This window comes from Littorina saxatilis, linkage group LG8 (assembly GCF_037325665.1).
Source record: "Littorina saxatilis isolate snail1 linkage group LG8, US_GU_Lsax_2.0, whole genome shotgun sequence".
In the NCBI taxonomy this organism is placed as follows: domain Eukaryota; kingdom Metazoa; phylum Mollusca; class Gastropoda; order Littorinimorpha; family Littorinidae; genus Littorina; species Littorina saxatilis.
In genome coordinates, this window is record NC_090252.1 from 31,265,411 (window position 1) to 31,289,485 (window position 24,075).

Consider the following 24,075-nt stretch of genomic DNA (forward strand, 5'->3'; position numbering starts at 1 on the left):
GTGTGTGTGTGTGTGTGTGTGTTGAAAGGCGGAATGTTTGAATTGGTAAAAGGTGAAAATAGCAATTGGGATACCTTGCTGTGAATCCGGTTTCACTGTCAGATTGTGTAGCTTCAATATATTTGAACATGTTTGGTAACAAGAACACTCGTGTGTGTGACTTTGCATAAAAGTAACACAGGCGTTACACAGTTCAGCTCGAGATTTGAAACAAGACATTACACACGAGGAATAAGCTGTACTATAATGCACTTTCCAAAACACATTTGTTAAAAAAGCAGATGGTCCCTTTCGCCACCAAATGTTAGCTGGAAAACACAAAACGTCATGAAAGCTTAAAGTAAACTTTCATGACATGCCAGAATGCGCATTTGACATATGTTTAACAATGTTCAAGGGGCACTCTGGGTAGACACATATATAAAGAGACACTCTCATAGCCATTCCCACAAACGCATTAGGCGTTAGCGTATGCATGATGTCAAATGTCAAATGTAATCTTTAAATTCTGTTCCAACAGCAAAAGAAATGTAATGATTGGACACAACATTTCGTAATTAATAACCATTAACAGGTCAATAAATAACTAATTGATTTTTTCACAACTGTGTTAACATGATAGATGGGTTTTTTAATGCTTGAGAACATAATCAAAATTATTTCTTAATATATTTAATAAAATATACCAAATTCATTAACTTTTGATTTCGTGTTAATTCAAATAACTGTGACCGTGTTTAAATTCTTCAAAAATACACCGTAACCAACTTTTTCTTCAAATGTTTCCAAAACATAACACATATAGATAACAAAATTCATCTCCCAATTCTCCAGACTGGCATTTAACACATATTCTTTCGTCATGTGATATATTTAATATTCTTCCTTTCTGAATTGGTAATTTGTGATTTAATGTTCTGAAGTGTAAAACGAAAGTGCTAGGTTCTAGGGTAACATTTTTTTGTAAATTTCAAAGGTGAATGTTTCTTTTACAAATCAAAATCAAATGGGTTTCTTTAACACTTAATTTCGATAACCACGACTCTACATGTATATTTTTGGCATTTCAACGTTTTCAATCCAAACGATTTTTCAGAACATGGTAAATTAAACATAAGTTTATTTTAACAAAGGTTACAATCATGACATGTATACAAAGTTCACAGAAACAGCAACAAGCTAGAAGCTTATAGTGGTGTTCCTGCATGACAGTACAACATAAGGCGGTAACGGCTGAAAAATTTGTCTCAATAAACCAAATCTATTAATAACGTAATGAACGTTGCATAATGATGATAAAGAAAGACAGTAAAGGAAGGAAGGAGGGGGAGGTGAATTATGTGATTGGGGAGGGTACAGTTTAAATGAAAAGCAACATGGTAAATTAAACTGGTCATGCCAAAGACCATTAAGGCCAAGAGCTTTGAGAGTTATTTCAAAATGTTTTGAATAGGATGCTTTGTACCTATATTTGTTATTTACACAAAAGTGATGCAAAAACGGTACCATCGTTTCGATTTCTGTTCTAAGTCAAAACTTGAAAAAGATGAAAAAGCGGAAATATAATTGCAATACGCATAAAAACTGTCTCAGTTGGTGTACAAAATGACTTAATTAGCAAGTGTATTTGGGTTGCGTTAAAAACACAACTACTATACGTTATTTGTAGTGTTAATCAAAATATGACATTTTACACTGTCAGATCAAGACTGTCAGTGTTTCTTCGAGACCGAACCACCGGTCGAGGTGAACAATGACAATAGAGATTTTTGTAAAATGTCAGAAGTTTGTCAAAGATATAAATAACAATTATGTATCGATCTGTTTTAGTTTAAATTCCGTTAATTTGGTGTTACGATTGAACGCACACACACATACACACACATGCACACTTGTCGGACTCTGACGTCATATGGCTCAAAAAAGGAAAAGCCAATGATCAATCGATACAATACTGTTTAAAAGAGAATGAACGTGGTACGAAGTGTAATGGATACTGCCCGACAGTGCCAACCAACAGTGCCTTTGAATCGAAGTAAGACCAAAATAGTCTCCTCATCCTAACAGTAAAGATGTTCATATTCATTCACATTATTGACCGGCACGGTTGGCCTAGTGGTAAGGCGTCCGCCCCGTCGTGGGTTCGAACCCCGGCCGGGTCATACCTAAGACTTTAAAATTGGCAATCTAGTGGCTGCTCCGCCTGGCGTCTGGCATTATGGGGTTAGTGCTAGGACTGGTTGGTCCGGTGTCAGATAAATGTGACTGGGTGAGACACGAAGCCCGTGCTGCGACTTCTGTCTTGTGTGTGGCGCACGTTAAATGTCAAAGCAGCACCGCCCTGATATGGCCCTTCGTGGTCGGCTGGGCGGCAAACAAACAAAGAAAATTCACATTATTTGAATGAACTGTTGAAGAGTTTTTTTAATGTTACAGAAACGTTTGTATTTCACAGACAAAAGTCCTTTTAAAAACCGGACATGCTCACTTTCAACTGCCGGCAGTTTGCAGTCTAAAACATGTGATGTGCGACATATGTTGGGTTTTCCAGAGCGCTGTCTCGTATACCCGTAACTGCATTGTCTGGTTTTTCCCGCCTTGCTGCAGGTAAACACAGGGATTCAATTTCGCATTTCAAACTGGATTTACTTTAGTCTTTTTTTCATTTTTTATTCAGTTCCACCAACAAAAGCGTCTCTAAGTCTAAACGGTAACCAAGGTGACCAGGTGGTGAATGAACACCAGAGCGTGACGTTCCATTGTAACGCCACCGGCGGGCGACCCACACCAACTGTGACGCTGGTTAACCGAGACAACAAGACAGAAGTGCACAGCGGGTTATCTCCCCAGCAGTACAGTGTGACCGCGAGATGTGAGGACACTGGTGTCTATGTCTGTACAGCGGACAATGGTATGGGACCTGTGGCTTCCAGCGTGGACACGATGCTAGGTGTTCAGTGTGAGTTTCTTTGTCTGTCTGTCTGTCTGTCTGTCTGTCTGTCTGTCTGTCTGTCTGTCTGTCGGTCTGGCTGTCTGTCTGTCTCACTGTCTGTCTGTCACTGTGTGTGTGTGTGTGTGTGTGTGTGTGTGTGTGTGAGTGTGTGTGTATAAGTGTGTGTGTGTGTGTGTATAAATGTGTGTGTGTGTCTCTCTCTCTCTCTCTCTCTCTCTCTCTCTCTCTCTCTCTCTCTCTCTCTCTCTCTCTCTCTCTCTCTCTCTCTCTCTCTCTCTCTCTCTCTCTCTCTCTCTCTCTCTCTCTCTCTCTCTCTCTCGCACTCAGACACGTGTGGCTATGACTTAGTGAGTGTGGCTTCAGTGTAACAAAATGCGTGAATGTGTGTGTGTGCATGCGTGCGCGTGCGTGCGTGCAGTGGGTGCGTGCGTGTGTGTGTATGTGTGTGTATGTGTGTGTGTGTGTGTGTTTGTGTGTGTGTCTGTGTCTGCTTGTGCATGTGTGTGTGTGTATGTGTGTGTGTGTGTGTGTGTGTGAACACCGCTAAAACCCACTGTTTCAGGTAAGATAATGTAGGTATGGAAAACTGCCATCAAGACAGTAAACATGCAATCACATGATAATCGTTCAAAGATAGTTTCTGATTTTGTTCAGGTTTTCCACGTGGAGGAGAACATCTCGGAAATGTCAGCTTCACTGGTGACCCAGTGTCAGTCACTTTCGATGTCACTGCCTACCCCGTCCCTCACAAAGTCAGTTTCACATACCTTGGACGGTGCGAGTGTCAGGCAGGAACAGCTCCTGCCGTGGAGGGAATCACACTGGAGGGAAGGTGCAGAGCCAAGACTGGAGCTGTCTACATATCAACATGCACGGTCACTGTGACCAGTGTTACTACAGAGGCAGCAGGCGTGTATCAGGTCATCATCAGCAACACAGTGGGGAATACCACCTTTCGGCTAAACGTTGGAGGTATAACGCAGGGCTTCATTGATCTTTTCCAGTTATTTTGTTTGCTCATGTTTGGTTCTTTAAATTTCCAGTTGTGTGATGTGTTTTGTGTCATCATGTCTTTTGTGTGGTCAAAATGTCATGATTGATTGCCTTTTAACGTTGCAGATTATGTTGTAACGTTGCTTGTTTTCATCAAGTAGTTTCTGTACGTGTATTTTACTGTTGCAGTTGACCTGGCACCTAATGCCCAGTCTGCAAACACTGGGAATGGTCAGGCGTTTTACCTGGGACTTGTTGTGGGGTTCGGCGTCACACTGGCTGTGGTACTGATCGTTATTATTGTCTTTTTCTTCTGGCTGTGGAGACGGCAGTGGACGTTGCCTTGTACGCGTGACAAAGGTACCGTTGAAACACTCTGCTCTTTATCTTGACGTTTTATATTGTTCTATCCACTTTGGCATGTGCGATATGTCGTCACACGCCAAGGAATGAGTGCTAGGAGTTGAGTGTATCACTATGACCTAATTTCCTTTCTTTTCGAACATTACCAAATGTTATCCCCGAGTACGCTAGTACGGTACTAGGGCTCAGCAGACTTTAATTATGTGTGTGTCTGTCTGTCTGTCTGTCTGTCTGTCTCGACAGCTTATTGCTGGGAAACTACTGGGCGCAGCAGTTCGTTCAAAAGTTGATACACTAACTTGATAATAGGTCCGATTGATCGTATTAAAACTTCATAATGTTACCTTCCCTTCTAAATGCGAAATAAACCACAAAAACGACTTGGCGGTTGGAGGAATTCTCGGAGCAACAGCCAGCCATTGAGCTGATAAAACAGCCGAACGCGTCACACAGTGACGAGAAATATAGCGTCATAAAAAGATTACGTCACGGTCGAAAGTCTTTGACGTCAATTAATGCATCATGACGTCATGCCTCCCTGTAGTCTTTTTCTCTTGCGCGGTGTGTGTGTGTGTGTTCATTTTTTGCACATGTGTTAGTGTTACTGTTAGTGTGTGTGTGTGTGTGTGTGTGTTTGTGTGTGTGTGCGTGTGTGTGTGTGTTTGTGTGTTTGTGTGTGTGTGTGTGCGCGTGCATGAGTCTGTACTCGTGTGTGTGTGTGTGTGTGTGTGTGTGTGTGTGTGTGTGTGTGTGTAAGAAAGAGAGAGAGGGAGAGAGAGAGGGAGTGAGGGAGAGAGTGTGTGTGTGTGTGTGTGTGTGTGTGTGTGTGTGTGTGTGTGTGTGTGTGTGTGTGAATGTGTGTGTGCATTTTCACTGTGATCAAATAAAAGAGACAGGCCAGTCACCACGCACATCCTCGGCTCGCATGCAATGTATTTATAATTTAGCAAAGGGAATGCCTGTAATTCACACAGAGCAATCACTTGGTCTTAAACGTGCACAAGACAAAAACTGTCATACTGGGGGAGCGAGCCAGTCTGAAGAGTACTCGGGTCCAGCGCGAGCGTTTTTTATTATATCCCTGTGATGTTTGTCAATGTTGCTTAATAAAACTGAAAACAATTCCTATAACTGTATCAAATGTTTAGCATTAAAGTCATGGGGATTTTGTCTTGGGTTGGTTACGACCATGAAGTCATTTTTTTCAAGAGTGAATGTTCGTAAATAGACAGGTTTAAACATCTGATGAGTTCGTGACAGTCCGTCCTTTTCCACTCGAAATTCGGATACTGTTGGTCGTTCAACAAAATACTTGTTTTTAGTTGTTGCTGCTGCTGATGATGATATTAACGATATTTTCGTGTATATTAGTATGTTGACTGGATTATGTATTGGAATTGGTGGTGGTTTTTTTCTTCTTTTCAGTTTGTTTTAAATTTTATTTGAACCGTGGAAATAAAACAAGTGTATCTCATTGTCACATAGGCCAAATGATTACCAATAATTGGGGAAAGTGAGTGCTATCATTATGTCTTGAATAAAGTATGAGATACACTTGTTTTATTTGCTGGGTATATTATTTGGTGTTGTGATACTGACTCATACTTACTGCTGCTGATAGTTAGGGGGCCTATCTTACAAAATACTTAATCGAATTTTAAATTTGACGGGCCATGACTCGATGAACTAGTTACTTCCCTTTGGTAATATTGATTTCCTGATTCATGATTATAATACTTGCTGTTTAGCATGTCTTTCACAACTTCTTTAATCGTTACGTATATGTGTTTGTTTTGTAGTGGAGCTACGGAAACATCCGAATATTCCAGATGACAGGTGAGAACTTTATTGTTAAATGGATAAACATGAAAACCTTTTTCATTTGTTTATTTCAGCATGCCTGTGCAAGCAGTGTTACTTCTCCACTTACTGGAGCACAGTATAATAATTATGTATTATCCATATGTTGATTGTATCATGTTTCAATATGTCATTTTGAACCTGTCTTTACATACATGAAAGCTATTTTGGTCATGATCAAACTATCAATACTATTATCTATCTTTTTTTTTTTTTTTTTTTTTTTTTTTTTTTTTTTTTTTTTTTTTACAATTTTATTCAAATAAATAACAACAATCAACAATATCTCATACAATGAATTAAATACATCTTATCGAGTACAACAAGCTAACTTTTTTTTAACGTTTTGTTCTTCGAACACTCACACAAAAATGCTTCTTATCTGTAACTGCCTATTAAAAATACTTTCCAACGGTAAAAACGAATTTGTTTTTTTATATATACTAACGCACATCTTTCCGATTAAGATAATGTGGTTCAATTTATACATAGTTGCCTTTTTCACCATTACAAAATGCATACCAAATAAAACATCACTAACTTTCAAAACAATCTTAATTTCTAAAGTACGAAAAATAAATTCTTCAATAAACTTCCAGAATTTGTATACAACCGGGCATTCAAAAAAGAAGTGTTCAATGAAATCAGTTACATCACAACAGTAATTACATTTATTAGTTTCTGTTACTTTCATTTTACACAGGAGAATGTTGGTCGGATAAATGTTGTGCATAATTTTCCAGTGTAAAACTCTTAATCTAGTCTCTTGTGTTGACTGATGGGCAACTATCCAAGATCGTTCATCAATTTCTACATTAAACTTTCTCTTCCAAAATCCTCCGGAACATGGTACATCTGTTTTCATATTAATAATCTCTTTCCGATATTCTTTGGCACTTAACACATTTTTGCCGTTAAACAGTGGGGTAATACAAACATCATCAGTCATATTTACAACATTTTTCCTCATGAATAATGACACAGCGGCTTTTACAACATTATATTCAAGAATTCGGTTTGGCGAATATCCAATCAAATCACATATATCTTGATATGATAATATGTCTCCCGAACGTACAATGTCAGTTAATACCAATACACCTCGTCGTATCCAACTTTCAAAAAATAAAACTTTGCCACTATACGTTATGCATGCATTATTCCATAATAAAATCGGCCCGATTGTCCCACGATCGTAGTGGTTATTATCCAGCCAATATTTTAATACTGCTTTCCAAAAGTGTGATTTCACTAGGTCTAACCCTTTAAATCTTGCACTGTTTACATTCGATAAGAAACATTCAAAGTGCTTTCCAAAACGCAAATACATCATCTTTGGAGTGAGACTCCAATTATCATTTTCATTTGATGTAGTCAGTTGTGAAACCCATTGTAATAAAAAAGAAATTTGCATTTGCCTAATATCGATCATTTTTAAACCACCTTTTTCAATTTCAAAACATAAAACGCTTCTTTTCACCTTTTCAAAGGCCTTCCGATTACAATCTCTTTTTCGCCACAAAAATCTGTACAATAAGGTATTGACTTCATTCAAAACACAGTCAGGTAATACAAACGCTTGCATAATATACACAAATTGTGAAATTAAAAACGTTTTCACAATACATATTTTCCCTAAAATGCTCAAATTTCGCTTCTCCCATGCACAAATCAATCGCTTAATATTCCTTATTCTTCCAGTCCAGTTATCTTCTACCAAAGAAGCACTCTTATCATTACAAAAATATACACCCAAAATCTTCAACTTCTTCTTCCAAACAAAATTATAAAATGTTTCATCACAATGTTTCCTACTACCCAACCACATCGCCTCAGACTTTCTCTTATGTATCCTTAAGCCTGAAAAGCTAGAAAAGTCATTCATTATTTCAAGTGCATAATACATATCAATCTCATCCTTTAAAAAAAGGGTGATATCGTCTGCATACAGAGCAATTTTAATAACGGTTGCAATATCAACATTATTCCATAACGAAATTCCTTTAATACGTCTACACTGTCTTATTTTTGATGCCAACAATTCAATGGCCAGTACAAAGGCCAAACATGAAAACGGGCACCCTTGACGAATCCCGGCTTTCACATCAAAAAAATCCGACAACCATCCACAATACTGCACTGAGCTAACCGTGTCGTTCATTAACACAGTCACCCATTGAACAAATTCTGGCCCAAACCCGAATTTTTGAAAGGCTTTAATAATAAACTCTTTTGAAATACTATCGTACGCTTGAACACAGTCAATTGCGACCAACAGACCAGGTTGATTTAACTCGTGTGACTGTTCGATTACATCATCAATTAACCTTAATATTGTAGATACTTTTCTGCCTTTAATATAACCGACTTGATCTTTCTGAACAATATCACCAATAACGCTTCCTAACCTTTTTGCCAAACACTTGGCTATCAGTTTATAATCGCTGTTTGTAAGGGAGATGGGTCTCCAGTTCTTTAATTCATTTTTGGGCAAGTCCTTTCCCTTGTGTATAAGAGTAATGACAGCTTTGCGCTGCGTGGAAGACAATTTTCCATCGTCAAAACTTGCATTAAAAGACGCAATTAACAATGTTCTGATGCGGGTCCAGAACACTTTCAAAAATTCTGCAGTAATACCATCAACCCCAGGGGCCGACCCAGATTTCATTTGTTTAAGTGCAGCGAGAGCTTCGTTTTCAGTTATTAACCCTTCACACTCATTTCTCTGAAAATCTGAAATCTGTAATGTTGTCACATCAGATAAAAACTGATCCACCTTTTCGTCCATGTTTTCAACGTTTACTTTTTTTCTGTACAAGTCAGCATAGTAATTCTTTTGCGCGTTCAAGATTTCACGCTGGTCAGTTATCACTTCCCCAGATTCACACTGTATACTGTCCATAATCTTCGCATTTGCTCTGGCTTTTTCAAGGTTGAGAAAATACTTTGTGTTCTTTCTCCCTGTTCTATCCACTTCGCACGGGCGCGTACTTGGGCTGCGCGAGCTTTACACTGCTCAACTAATTCTATTTTTAACTTAAGGTTCTCACGCTCGCATTGCATTCCACAGTTATCTGGGTCATTCGCTGACCTTGCATCCAAATCATTTAATTCAGCATACAACAAAACAATACCGTTTCTTCTTTCAACGCTTTTCTTCTGCGCGTACTGCATTGCATAATCTACTGGTTCCATACCACCTAAGAAAAAACTCATCTGTGTCACAAGCATGATATCCCAGAGCACTGCTATTTGCACCTTGCATAGTGCCAATATGGTTCTACCATAGAGTATGTTTTATATTACCAGATGGTACACACAGTAGACCCACACAATGTTGTTCTTTTCCGTCGAAATGTACGAATCTAGAGACTGGGTTTTTACCGGTACTATAACAATAACCCGCAGGTTATAACCCGATAGGCATGACCTGTTTTATTCAAATATAAATATTACAACAAAACCGTTTCAGTCCAACATTTGCAGCACAAAGAATAGAAACACTTACACACAATCAGGCTATTCACTTCCAAATCGCTGTTTTGACAGTCAAGTGTCTATTTACTGGAATCATCACAATTGTGGCAAATGTAAGTGGAACCATCACTTGATGTGCACTTTTCGTGTGGCCATTGGTGACACAAAACACACGCAATCCATTGTTCTTTGCTTTTGCTTGCTGAAAACCGTTCACAACAAACACACACATGTATATGTAGTCATGCATATCGTACCACGAGTTATCTGTATCGTACCTCCGGCACCATAGAGATGACCAAGAATGGTATGATACACGTAGCTGTATAGTCATATCAAACGAAGCCATACACACGGTGAGGCTGGGACAGTTTGCTCTAAACTTGGCTGGATCGCAGGTCAGTCATTAAACGTTGTGACAAAACAAGATTTCATCTAGTCTTTGCGTATTCAGATACAGTGTCACGCAAAACAAAATGATGTAAAATAACATCATAAAGCGTTAACAATGATTGTTTCTCACCTAGCCGCCGCATGGTGTCGATCCGCCATTTTCGTTTCAGCGAGTTGGTTAGACTACCCTTTTGTGCTACGTAGTCATTGGCTCCGTATCAACACCCGTTTTCTGGGAAAACGAGTGGTACGATTCCTATAACCGGTGCGGAACCAGTAACTCTCCCTTAGTTGTAGCTTTTAGCTTCACAGGCCTTGCATATTTAGTATGGTGTTGTAGTTGTTGATGCTGTTGTTGTCATTTTTATATTTAGTCAAGTTTTGACTAAATATTTTAACATCGAGGGGGAATCGAAACGAGGGTCGTGGTGTATGTGCGTGTGTGCGTGTGTGTGTGTGTCTGTGTGTGTGTCTGTGTGTGTGTGTGTGTGTGTAGAGCGATTCAGACTAAACTACTGGACCGATCTTTATGAAATTTGACATGAGAGTTCCTGGGTATGAAATCCCCGAACGTTTTTTTCATTTTTTTGATAAATGTCTTTGATGACGTCATATCCGGCTTTTCGTGAAAGTTGAGGCGGCACTGTCACGCCCTCATTTTTCAACCAAATTGGTTGAAATTTTGGTCAAGTACTCTTCGACGAAGCCCGGGGTTCGGTATTGCATTTCAGCTTGGTGGCTTAAAAATTAATTAATGACTTTGGTCATTAAAAATCTGAAAATTGTAAAAAAAAATAAAAATTTATAAAACGATCCAAATTTACGTTTATCTTATTCTCCATCATTTGCTGATTCCAAAAACATATCAATATGTTATATTTGGATTAAAAACAAGCTCTGAAAATTAAATATATAAAAATTATTATCAAATTTTTTTTTTCGAAATCAATTTAAAAACACTTTCATCGTATTCCTTGTCGGTTCCTGATTCCAAAAATATATAGATATGATATGTTTGGATTAAAAACACGCTCAGAAAGTTAAAACGAAGAGAGGTACAGAAAAGCGTGCTATCCTTCTTAGCGCAACGAATACCCCGCTCTTCTTGTCAATTCCACGGGCACTGCCTTTGCCACGGGCGGTGGAGTGACGATGCTACGAGTATACGGTCTTGCTGCGTTCAGTTTCATTCTGTGAGTTCGACAGCTACTTGACTAAATATTGTATTTTCGCCTTACGCGACTTGTTTTTATATTTAGTCAAGTTTTGACTAAATATTTTAACATCGAGGGGGAATCGAAACGAGGGTCGTGGTGTATGTGCGTGTGTGCGTGTGTGTGTGTGTCTGTGTGTGTGTCTGTGTGTGTGTGTGTGTGTGTAGAGCGATTCAGACTAAACTACTGGACCGATCTTTATGAAATTTGACATGAGAGTTCCTGGGTATGAAATCCCCGAACGTTTTTTTCATTTTTTTGATAAATGTCTTTGATGACGTCATATCCGGCTTTTCGTGAAAGTTGAGGCGGCACTGTCACGCCCTCATTTTTCAACCAAATTGGTTGAAATTTTGGTCAAGTACTCTTCGACGAAGCCCGGGGTTCGGTATTGCATTTCAGCTTGGTGGCTTAAAAATTAATTAATGACTTTGGTCATTAAAAATCTGAAAATTGTAAAAAAAAATAAAAATTTATAAAACGATCCAAATTTACGTTTATCTTATTCTCCATCATTTGCTGATTCCAAAAACATATCAATATGTTATATTTGGATTAAAAACAAGCTCTGAAAATTAAATATATAAAAATTATTATCAAATTTTTTTTTTCGAAATCAATTTAAAAACACTTTCATCGTATTCCTTGTCGGTTCCTGATTCCAAAAATATATAGATATGATATGTTTGGATTAAAAACACGCTCAGAAAGTTAAAACGAAGAGAGGTACAGAAAAGCGTGCTATCCTTCTTAGCGCAACGAATACCCCGCTCTTCTTGTCAATTCCACGGGCACTGCCTTTGCCACGGGCGGTGGAGTGACGATGCTACGAGTATACGGTCTTGCTGCGTTCAGTTTCATTCTGTGAGTTCGACAGCTACTTGACTAAATATTGTATTTTCGCCTTACGCGACTTGTTTCTTCTTCTTCTTCTTCTTCTTCTTCTTCTTCTTCTTCTTCTTCTTCTTCTTCTTCTTCTTCTTCTTCTTCTTATTCTTCTTCTTCTTCTTCTTCTTCTTCTTCTTCTTCTTCTTCTTCTTCTTCTTCTTCTTCTGCTCTTGCTTATGCTGCTGCTATAACACTCTTATTATACTGGCAAAATACTAACATTTGAATCACGAAATATACGTTGTGCATACACAAACATGGTATAATGGTATTTATTTTTCACAGGGACTCTTCCGCTGTCGTGCAAGACAACCAGGAAACAAACGCACATTCTTCTACATCAGACTTAAGTATTCCCTTTCTGTTTTTGTTTTAATGTTACTCCCTCTCTCTCGCTCTGTCTCTGTCTCTCTGTTCCTTTCTCTGTCACTCTTTGTCTCTCTGTCCCTATATATCTGTTTGTCTGTCCCTCCGTCTATTCGTTCGAATGTCTGCCTGTCTGTCCGTCGGTCGGTCGGTCCCTAAATTAAAACAAAACGAAACAACAACAGCAACAACAACAACAACAACAACAACAACAACAACAACACAACTTAATTAAAGTTGGTCTCTCTGAAGAAAAGATGATTGGTGGCTTGTTGACAGACCAGCTTTTTTAATTTAAAACGGGGAATGTCCCCTAGAGCTTGCTGGGTTTGGTCGTGCAAAGACGCCCACATGTTCTGCTTTTAGACTTTGCTTTTTGTTTTGTGTAGTTTGTTTACAGTATGGTTCGTGACCAGTATGGTAACTCTATCCCTATGTCTGTTATAAAAGCTGACGCATTCTTGCACTCGCTCAAACCAGGGTAGCCTGTTCCAGACGTCAAACCCGATTTATTGAAATAGCTATTACATGTACAATGTAGAGGAAAACATTACGTTTACAATCACTGCATATGTTTTCGTTAGTTTGCATCTACGAACATTGTAACACACTCTACTGTCCCTTATTTGTATCATGTCCTAGCGCTTTTTCATTCTGCTTGAGATCTTAACCGTTGGAACAGTAATGCGTATTAAAATGATAATCTTTCTTAAGTTATGCCAACCCAACCCAACCACCCCCCCCCCCCCATTCCCCAACATCCAATATGTAGTAAATAATGATCTACCTACGTTATATAACGATACCGATGTTATCAATTCGCCAAAACAATATTCGAACCAGGGCAGGTACACGGGAACTAACAACCCATGCATACGGTCCCTTCGCATAATCATCCACAATGAACGTTAATTTGTCTCTTCATTGTCATAATTTCAAATATTTAAAGCAAAAATATTACTAGAAACTGAAATCCACATCGTGGCCAGGGCGCCATTACATTAAATGTTGCATAGGTCTTAATTGCTTACGTCAAGACAATCTCTACCTCATAGCAAAATCATGATACAAAAATACAACAAACACGTTATCAAACCACTTGTTTTAATAATAATAAAGGTGATACTCAATGGTGCGGAGAGAATGTTTAACATCACTGACTCATCTCCAGGTACTTACCAAACTCTGCAGATGTCTGATGTAGGACAGATGTCAACCTACTCTGTGCTCAGTCACCATGGCAACCAGTCTTCAGAGTCTGCTTATGCTAACACTGCCATTCAAACAGGTAACATGCTTTAATGAATACTGGATACAGTGACCGTATAACAACTAGAGCAGAACCAGATTTGTCAAGGCACTGTTAACTGATGTGAGTGACAGACTTGTTGATGTTGTTTTTTTGTTTTTGTTTTACATATAAACCCAAAAACAACTGTTCATAAAACAATAACATAATTATGACAGTTTAAGTACTGAGGTTTAGCTAAAACGTGTTTATATACTTTCCTGCGAGTCCATGTGTTCACGACCACCCTCAGGTGAAATACATATATTTTCGTCAATCATGGATGATTGTGCAATGGCATATGCTAAATGAGTCGTATATGGGACAATGTGGCAACATGCCTTTGTAAGAAAACTACTCTGTCCAAAATAAATGTGCACAAATACGTGTACAGTGATACTGCAAGATTCATGTCAGCTTATTAGCACTAACAGACTCGTTTTGGATGAACGAATTAACCGTCAGGTATCTAAATCTGAACTTTATCAATCACACATGCACTATGGCCAGGAGGACCTACAATGGATGATAACGAGTTGTAAACAGACCAGTCGACACCCTCCATGGCTGTCTAAGAAGAATTGAACCTGAGGCGGAAATAATGTGGTAGGCTACAGTCAAGCTAAAGTAGTGAAAGGTTTTGGAGCACTGCTAGAGACACACTGTGTCTTAAAATGAAAGACAGAAGACTATTCGTCGTGCTAGCAGTTTGGATTATGTGTCTTGTTCTTGTTCAAACCTTCTTCGAATTGAATGTTTGTATTTCGGAAACATTTTCTAAATGCAAATTAAACACTTTTGTTCTAAACTTTTGCAGCGACCAAAGTGAGCATACAGTGAACCAATGCCTGATTACAAATGATTATAGTTCAAATCTTGCCATGCATCCGTCATTCCCGTAATAGACCCTTGTCCCTTCATTTCACCAATGCAAATCATGATTTGGATTATGTCAGAGTCATGGCTCTGTGGCAAGTGCGTGATGACTCCTTCGAGCGCAAAAATAAGGAGTCCCACATCATCTCATCCCTCGGCACCACGTAGCCCGATGGAATTAACATCCGCCTGTTAATTTCATTCATCCAAACCTTCATCTCCTAGCTGCTCCACTCATACGTGTGTGTGTGTGTGTGTGTGTGTGTGTGTGTGTGTGTGTGTGCGTGTGTGTGTGTGTGTGTGTGTATGCGTGCGTGGGCGTGCAATGTGTGTGTATGTGGGCGTGTCTTTTGTGTGTGTGTGTGTGTGTGTGTGTGTGTGTGTGTGCGCGCGCACGCATAGGTACGTGAGTTTCATCTGTCATTCTTCTCATTCACTCACACTTACACCTTCCCTCACCATCCTTCCCATGCAGCCCCGCCCCCCTTTTTTTAAAGACCTAACTGCGAGACCTCAAATGTTGCAATCTTGCTCTTCTAAATATTGTATTTCATTTCTATGACACCTTCCCTTTGTTTGTTTAAATAGGTTTTGTTTTTTTATCCTGGATTAGACTCTCTTGCTCCTCTGTCCGTTTGTTTTGGTTTGTGAGTCGTAAAATGTGAATAGAGAATCTGTAGTTCTACTTTCTGTTCTGTCGTCTGTCTTCTTTTTTCGGTGTTTGGTGAGGAAGACCCCAGCGGTCGAAACGTCGTGCTTTGTTATTCGTATCGTCAGTACAGTATTGTTTTGTCTTTTTACTTGTTGGCACATTTTTCTACCAAAAATCAACAACCTCTCTCTCTCTCTCTCTCTCTCTCTCTCTCTCTCTCTGTTTCAGGTTCAATGTAGGCGAACACTGGGACATGAACAACGGGGTTGGAAGAATCAAGCTAAGACAGCCACATTCCTATTGTGCAGAACGGGAGCCCCAGAATTCAGAAGCATGTATTGATGGATTTGAAAAGCAACACACTGGTGCAAATGTTGCTCAGTGTGTGCAATAGAACCAAGAAATATGTTAACATAAATGGGTTTTTTTAGTTGTGAATACCTTGTGTTTCAGTAAGCCGTGCACACACACACACACACACACACACACACACACACACACACACACACACACACACACACACACACACACACACACACATGTGGAGAAGAAGTGCAGTGCACATACATTTTTTTTGGTATCTCTTATTTTCTCTATGTGAGCCTTGTAAGTGTACAAGAGGGGATACAGTACGAATTGCCCGAGCGTTGAGCAGAGAAAGTAGGTCATTGACATCTTTTGTGCAGCCAGATTAGAGTTTTACTCTATTCCTTAGCAAATCTTTTGAGCACTACAATTGACTAGGCGAGTTTATCATGTTCCCATGTGTTGCTGGGTGAGACCTGTAAGGTCCAGAGAAGCCTACTGACCACAGAGATGCCTTTGTTCTGGTTCCCCCCTCCCCGAAACATCCGGCCGAAATAGCGGCTAATTGACTGGACTTACACCCCTCGTAGTTGTACAGTACACAGTGACTTGAGTTTGAATATTGGGATTTATTTTGCCCTACCTTTTCTGATAATGTCTGAAGTACATGTTGTTTGATTACACACACACACACACACACATACACACACACACACACACACACACACACACACACACACACACACACTGACAATACTCTCTCTCTCTCTCTCTCTCTCTCTCTCTCTCTCTCTCTCTCTCTCCTTCTCTCTCTCTCTTTCATTGTGCCTTCTTTTCCTCGATATTCTTTTTATTCGTATATTCAATACATTTATTCAGTAGAATGTAGGCGCTATGTTAATCATATATATGTGGCTAATGCTAATATATAAAGACGATTGAAACTGATGTGTGCAGACGTTTTTTGTTATGGTAATGGCCGTTGGTGCTTGGAACACGACTTATTTTTGCGGGTCAGTTTTATGGGCATGGATTTGCCGTTTGATATGAACGTCTTGTGTACGTTTTGTGTACTAAAGAGAAAGAAGGAGTATTTTTGTGTGTGACATAATTGCTCAGTCTTTGAGAGACAGTTTGTAATAGGAAGTTGTGCAGTTCGTCTGCGTTGTTTGGTCTACCTATAAGAGTTTGGTGTCTACGGATACGTTGTAAGGTTCGTTGTTTAATGACATATGTTTGTACATCATTTTTCATGTAGGTCTTCTCAATAGAAGAGTTTTTGTGTATCCGTTTGAGGGATTCTAGCTTCAGTTTGTAGGGAGGCTGGCAGCAGGTTCAGAACACTCCACCTCCCCTCCCTTTTGCTCCCGTGCTGCCAGAGTGAGATTCTCATTGGTCCCGCTTGAGTGACGTGGGAGGAAGCCCCATTAGCTATAAAAGCCAGTGTCCTCTTGAGGTCGGGAGCGGAGACGTGTGAGAGAGGAGGGTGCTTAATAAGTGCCTGAAGCATGCATCTCCCCTCTTTTAGAGTCAGGGTCATAAAAACTACCACTCGGGGAGAGATACATTGAGCGGGGTAAAAGGTGCGGGAACCTATGCCCTATGCTTGGTGCCTCTCCCTGGAGTTGCGTGTGGTTTTGTTGGTATGTGTGCCTTTGTGCCTGACCTGATAGACCACGTCCTCAATACGCAGCTCCAGTCCCACTTGCAATACTGAACAGTGCGCGCTGTTCATTCAGTAAACTCGATGCGATTAGAGTAGTGCGCGCTACTCTAAGGTTTCCAACAGCAGTGATCGAGCGGCGTCGCTTAATTTTGTCCAGACCCCGAACCCCTGCTCAATTTTTACTGCAGATTAGGACTTATGTTTTGTTTTTGGAGAGTAAGTTAAGTCACCAAGGTACCTATGGGCCATGCCCGATTTTTCAGCAGTTTAAAGACTTCGACTTTATTTGTTAGTAGAGAAGAAAAGACTGTATCAAAGCCAACATAGATTCTTTATAGATATACTTTCTATGGATGAACCCATGTATGTTTTATGATTGTTGTTTTGGTCTAAATACAATTTGGAATCTTACTACACTCGTGTTGATTTTACATTTTGTTGTCAGAAGTACTTTGTTTGTCTGTTCGTTGGGTGCGTGTGGTTTGAATGCCGTATTGACAAATGTCTTTTAAACACACAATCACTGTAACATCTTAGACGCAGACAGAGACAGTTATTTTGTACGTAAAGCTACCACCGCTCGGCTCCACACACACACACACACACACACACTCACACACACACACACACACACACACACACACACACACACACACACACACACACACACTAGCGAGGGCCAAGGCAAAAAAACCACTATATTCTTCTGCCACAATAAATGCCAAAAAATGGGATCAGGCAAAAGTCGATTTAGTGCGCTTTGGAAAGTGTGGATACACGCTGCTTCCAAAACTGGTGAACAAGTCGAGATACACGACGTAGAATATTGGAGTCATCGGTGTAAGCACGTATTGCTATTCGAGTGACATCATCTCCTTCGTAGATTCTAGTCACGAAAAAAGTGAAAGTAGATTCTGCATGTGTTCACTGTGTGTTTCGGCATTAGTAATATCTAAGAGTAATGTTCATGACTTTTTCGGCAATGGTGAACACTCTTTCTCGCACCCTTTTTAGTAAGCCAATATATGAATCACCTGAGCAAAAGCACAACGATAGAGGCATAACTATTGGCAAAGACTTCTCCAAAAGAACAGCACTTTTGTCTTGAATGGAGTTAAAAATCACAGCAATGCATACCCAAAACATGATTTGATTTTCTTCATCTTTGATTTTTCAAGCAATGATTTGCATTTTGTTCTGAATAAGACGATATCGTTGATTTTATCGTATATTTTTCTATATAAAATAATAGTCCTGGTCCCAAGTTAAAAAAAAAAACAACGTGTCTTAGCTGTACCTTTTTCAAAAATTCGCCAACAATATATTATAGTGATAATGTGATAATGTATATAAACATCTAGGGCTGTTTTTCAGTATTGTTGATAACATGTTCTGTTTGATTAAGGGTATTCAGCTGGTATTTCCTTGTTTTCACTACTTATTTTATTCATGTTTTTATTACTTAGTTAGTGGAAGAATCTTTTGTAATGTATGTTTGATGGTGTATGCTTTTAATTAAGCGTTGCTGACTATGAATGTAAATGTAAATGCTTGTATAACTGTGTTTTAATTTTAAATGTGTCAAGCGCAAAGAGCATAATTGTAAAGTTATGATGTTGCGCTATATAAATGCTCATTTATTATTATTATTATTATAGCTCGGATACCTCCCCAAACAATATGTTACGTCTTCTAAAGGACCCTAGAACATTTCTGCATTTGTACCATGAACATAAAATGTTACTTGAAAATAAAAATGGGTTGGTCCATGCAACCCTCAAGTCGAAGTCAGTGTTGCCTGCGTGGGATACCTCCAGCTTTGCTGGAACAAGTAAACAAATAGGAGTACATTTCCATATTGGAATGAAACTACCTTCGTTCCCAGAAATAGAAATCGTGCATGGGGCAACTGAAATCTGAAGGGCACACAATAATTGGAACTATTTATAACCCACCATATCCAAATACAACACAACTAATTTTAACCGGTCTCAAGTTCTTGCATTTATAGGTGTTGCAACAATTTAATCGGCGCTTACGGGTACTGCGTGTTTCGCTCTGTGCTCTGCGCTCAACCAGGAACTGAAATTGCTGTGCGTTTGAATGTTTGTTAGGGTGAAAAGAATACGAACTATATTGATCCTTCAGCCGACGTTTTAAACTCGTCTGCGGACAAACGAATGATCATAATCTGTCAAGGAAGTGAAATGCAAAGCCTTCTTTTACGGGGTTGGTGAAGTCAGCGTCTTTAGTATTGAATTACTTTTTATCTTATAATGTTATACAGGAGAGTGTGCAACCACAGTTGGTCATGAAGTCATTTCGTTATAAACTACTTCTTCTTGCCGTCTGCGTAATTCCAACATTTGGTGAGTACATGATAGTTGCTTTTACCGATCGCTGTCGAAAAAATGCTATTGAGATAATTATGTGTGTGTGTGTGTGTGTGTGTGTGTGTGTGTGTGTGTGTGTGTGTGTGTGTGTGTGTGTGTGTGTGTGTGTGTGTGTGTGTGTGTGTGTGTGTTTTGTGAACAAAACTGGCATTAGGAAATGAAGACAAATACAAAGCAATGGTGTATCATGTTTAGAAAGTAAAAGGAGACGAGATGCGCTGGTGATACATCGGCTTGAAGCTTCTCGTAACTGAAGAGTTTTATTCTATTCCGTAGCAAAACTTGTGGGTACTAGGCGAGTTAATCGTATTCCCATGTGTTGCTGGGGTGAGACCTGTAAGGTGCAGAGAAGGCGACTGACCACAGAGAGGCCTTTGTTCCGGTTCCCCCCTCCCCGAAACAGGCCGAGATGGGGGCTAATTGACTGGACTTGCACCCCTCTTAGTTGTACAGTACAAAGTGACTCGAGTTTGAGTTTTGGGATTTATTTTGCCCTACCTTTTCTGATAATTTCTGAAGTACATGTTTTCTGATTCTATACTCACACACACACACACACACACACACACACACACACACACACACACACACACACACACACACACACACACACACACACTGGCATACTCAGTCTCTCACTCTCTTTCTCTCTCTCCTTCTCTCTCTCTTTTATTTTACCTTATTGTCCTCGATATTCCTTTTATTCGTATATTCAATACATGTATTCATTTATTCAGTAGAATGTAGGGTTTATGTCAATCATATACATGGTTAATGCGAATGTACACAGACGATTGAAACTGGTGTGTGCAGACGGTTTTTGTTATGGCAATGGCCGCTGGTGCTTGGAGCACGAGTTGTTTTTGCGGGTCAGTTTTATGGGCATGGATTTGCCGTTTGATATGAACGTCTGGGTACGTTTTGTGTATAAAGAGAAAGAAGAAGAATTTTTGTGTGTGACATAAATTGCTCAGTCTTTGCGAGACAGTTTGTAATAGGAAGTTTAAAGTTCGTCTGCGTTGTTGTCTACCTACAAGTGTTTGGTATCTACGGATACGTTGTAAGGTTTGTCGTTTAATGACATATTATGTTTGTACAGCATTTTTCATGTGGGTTTTCTTAATAGAAGAGTTTTTGTGTATTCGTGAGGAAGTCTAACTTCTCGTGACTGAAGAGCAATGCTGAGTCTTTATCTTGTTAAAGAACATGCTCACGACAGTGCATATATCGATGTGCAATAGAGGCTGTGAAGACGAAGTACACTTTATTGTTCAGTGTACATCCTGTTCTGATCCCCATGGCAAATACAACGTTCTAATTAATTTTCCTGAAGAGCCAACTAATGAATATGTCACTGGTATCCTTGTTGTGAAGGAGTCTACTCGAGTCATTTACACAGTTTATTTTGAAGGAACTAAACAAGCAGAAAAGGATTGACGAGAATCAAGCGGAAATGTGTGCAGAACTCAAATGCACAACAACAGGAGGTCATGGCGTTAATTTTTGGTGAGTGGCCAAGTTGGTGATGGGACACTCCTCGAAAGAACTGTTCGGCTCAGTATCTTAGATATAGCTAAGTATAGAACTGGAATAAGACCATCAACCTCTAATCGTCAAATATCACAATCACATATCTGCATAATCTTTTGCTGAGCTTTATTAAACTGTGTATCTTATCAAATATGTTTTCGTTTTAGACAAACCACACAATAACAATTGTAAATGTCGATACTAACAAGTTATATGTTGTTGAGCCTCGAACAGCATCATACTTGCTATTATAACTAGTTCTTAACATCATCCTTATGATGTCCGGACAAACATGACGGGTTATCACTCAAGTGGCGATCGATTCAGCATACCGCTATTTAAATCGCCGATCTGCAGTCTCAACCTGCAGTGTAGAATGTAATCGCTTATAATTATGTCTATCTTGATAATGAAGATAACCTTCATTATTCGACATACGTGAGAAAGACAGCCCATTAAATAAACAAACAATATACTCACACGTGTGTATATATCATGTATGTAAATGAGGTCAAGGAGTCAAGCGACGTGATTTGCTATGCATGGGGAACTATTTTTGCAACAATACGACAACTTCAACGAACTGTTCTGATAAGTTTTCAACGACAATAAAGAGTTTTCTGAAAGACTATGGTAGGCCAACCTTTGACAAACTTTATGAAACGACAAATGAGTCGATGATGCAGTGTAGAAACACACACACGCGCACGCGCGGCGCACACGCGCACGCGCGCGTCACACACACACACACACACACACACACACACACACGCACACACACACACACACACACACACACACACACACACACACACACACACACACACACACACACACACACACAGCTGTGTGTGATCTTCATCGCCTTGCTTAGTTATCGGAAGAAAAAACAAGTCGCGTAAGGCGAAAATACAATATTTAGTCAAGTAGCTGTCGAACTCACAGAATGAAACTGAACGCAGCAAGACCGTATACTCGTAGCATCGTCACTCCACCGCCCGTGGCAAAGGCAGTGCCCGTGGAATTGACAAGAAGAGCGGGGTATTCGTTGCGCTAAGAAGGATAGCACGCTTTTCTGTACCTCTCTTCGTTTTAACTTTCTGAGCGTGTTTTTAATCCAAACATATCATATCTATATATTTTTGGAATCAGGAACCGACAAGGAATACGATGAAAGTGTTTTTAAATTGATTTCGAAAAAAAAAATTTGATAATAATTTTTATATATTTAATTTTCAGAGCTTGTTTTTAATCCAAATATAACATATTGATATGTTTTTGGAATCAGCAAATGATGGAGAATAAGATAAACGTAAATTTGGATCGTTTTATAAATTTTTATTTTTTTTTACAATTTTCAGATTTTTAATGACCAAAGTCATTAATTAATTTTTAAGCCACCAAGCTGAAATGCAATACCGAACCCCGGGCTTCGTCGAAGAGTACTTGACCAAAATTTCAACCAATTTGGTTGAAAAATGAGGGCGTGACAGTGCCGCCTCAACTTTCACGAAAAGCCGGATATGACGTCATCAAAGACATTTATCAAAAAAATGAAAAAAACGTTCGGGGATTTCATACCCAGGAACTCTCATGTCAAATTTCATAAAGATCGGTCCAGTAGTTTAGTCTGAATCGCTCTACACACACACACACACACACACAGACACACACACAGACACACACACACACGCACACACGCACATACACCACGACCCTCGTTTCGATTCCCCCTCGATGTTAAAATATTTAGTCAAAACTTGACTAAATATAAAAACAGGTAGAAAAAAAGACAAGTTCACATCATCCAACCAAAAGAGTCCTGAAACATTCTTTGCTACTTTATATGAATCGGAAAAAACAAACATGATGGCCAAGAATATGAGTCATCCACGCTTGCAGGAGTTTTCAGCGGCATGTCGCATCGAACCGTCGAAGCAAGGTGACGCAAATCCCTAATTAAAATTTGAGAACGCTAAAGTGAAACAGAACTGACATGTTCTATTTGAGAGTCGTACTGCATCATCGTCTCAAAGATTTAACAAATACCGTACCATTTCACAACAAAAACACCTTGATTTGAATGTGATGCTGAATGTCGCTGAACAGTGGTTGTCACTGAGCAGACGTCGCAACTTTCAACTTCGTTGACACCCGCTTCCAGTTCAGCCATAGTAGAATCCAGTAAAAAAAAAATATCCACTGAAACCATTACACCTCAGCAAACGTTCACAACTTTGTTTGCTGGACCGTTCCATTTTGGAACAATCAATATTCACCAGCAGTTTTGCACCTATTATGAAAAATAACAATCACAACTTAACAATTTGTACCCCACCTATGTTGACCAAGTTTTATTTTAGCCGAGACCAGCTGTGCTGCAGCAGGTCACTCAGACTTGTAGTAACTGTGTCAGTAACTGTATATCAACTCGCTGGAATGCAGGCGTTAGATGGACGTTACAGGAAGCGACTGAAGCTAACAGTCTAAGCGGATATATCCAAACCTGGTCAGATAGAGCCATATGAGTGGGTACGGATATATCCGTACTGCCTGGGAGACAATGAGTTAACTAGCGAGAGGCCTAGCTGACACTGATGCGAAGGATATGTGTGTGTTTGTTTTCTTGTTCGGTTCGTGCAGTCAAGTTGCTTGTCTTCAGGATACATTAGCTATATAACCAGGGAAGAGGATACTTCATTTTATCCCCACTAGCAAAAAAAAATATGCTTTGCGAAAACATAATTTTATTTTCCCCATTTGTAAAGGGCATTCGATCGTGTCTTTCATCGTTATGCGAAAGAGAGAAACTAACTGATCAATTTTGTTATGAAATTTCCAACGTCTTTTGAATTGT

The 24,075-nt window shown here is 39.4% G+C and overlaps 2 protein-coding genes across 3 annotated transcripts in view; both read left to right on the forward strand.

Annotated features, from left to right (window-relative positions):
• Window positions 1–13,245, forward strand: part of LOC138972256 (uncharacterized) — a 31,131-nt gene extending 17,886 nt beyond the window's left edge. The window contains exons 4-8 of the mRNA XM_070344974.1: window positions 2,678–2,959; window positions 3,608–3,925; window positions 4,136–4,306; window positions 6,109–6,145; window positions 12,427–13,245. Of these exons, the coding sequence (XP_070201075.1) occupies window positions 2,678–2,959; window positions 3,608–3,925; window positions 4,136–4,306; window positions 6,109–6,145; window positions 12,427–12,517 (899 nt within the window). The 3' untranslated portion in view covers window positions 12,518–13,245. The remainder of the gene's footprint in view (window positions 1–2,677; window positions 2,960–3,607; window positions 3,926–4,135; window positions 4,307–6,108; window positions 6,146–12,426) is intronic.
• Window positions 1–24,075, forward strand: part of LOC138972257 (uncharacterized) — an 86,065-nt gene that overhangs the window by 44,010 nt on the left and 17,980 nt on the right. The window contains exon 1 of one of the 2 annotated variants that reach the window (XM_070344975.1): window positions 19,272–19,664. The exons of the other annotated variant lie outside the window; for it this stretch is intronic. Within the exon in view, the coding sequence (XP_070201076.1) occupies window positions 19,607–19,664 (58 nt within the window). The 5' untranslated portion in view covers window positions 19,272–19,606. Of the gene's footprint in view, window positions 1–19,271; window positions 19,665–24,075 lie in introns of those variants that run through there. 2 annotated transcript variants of the gene reach the window in all.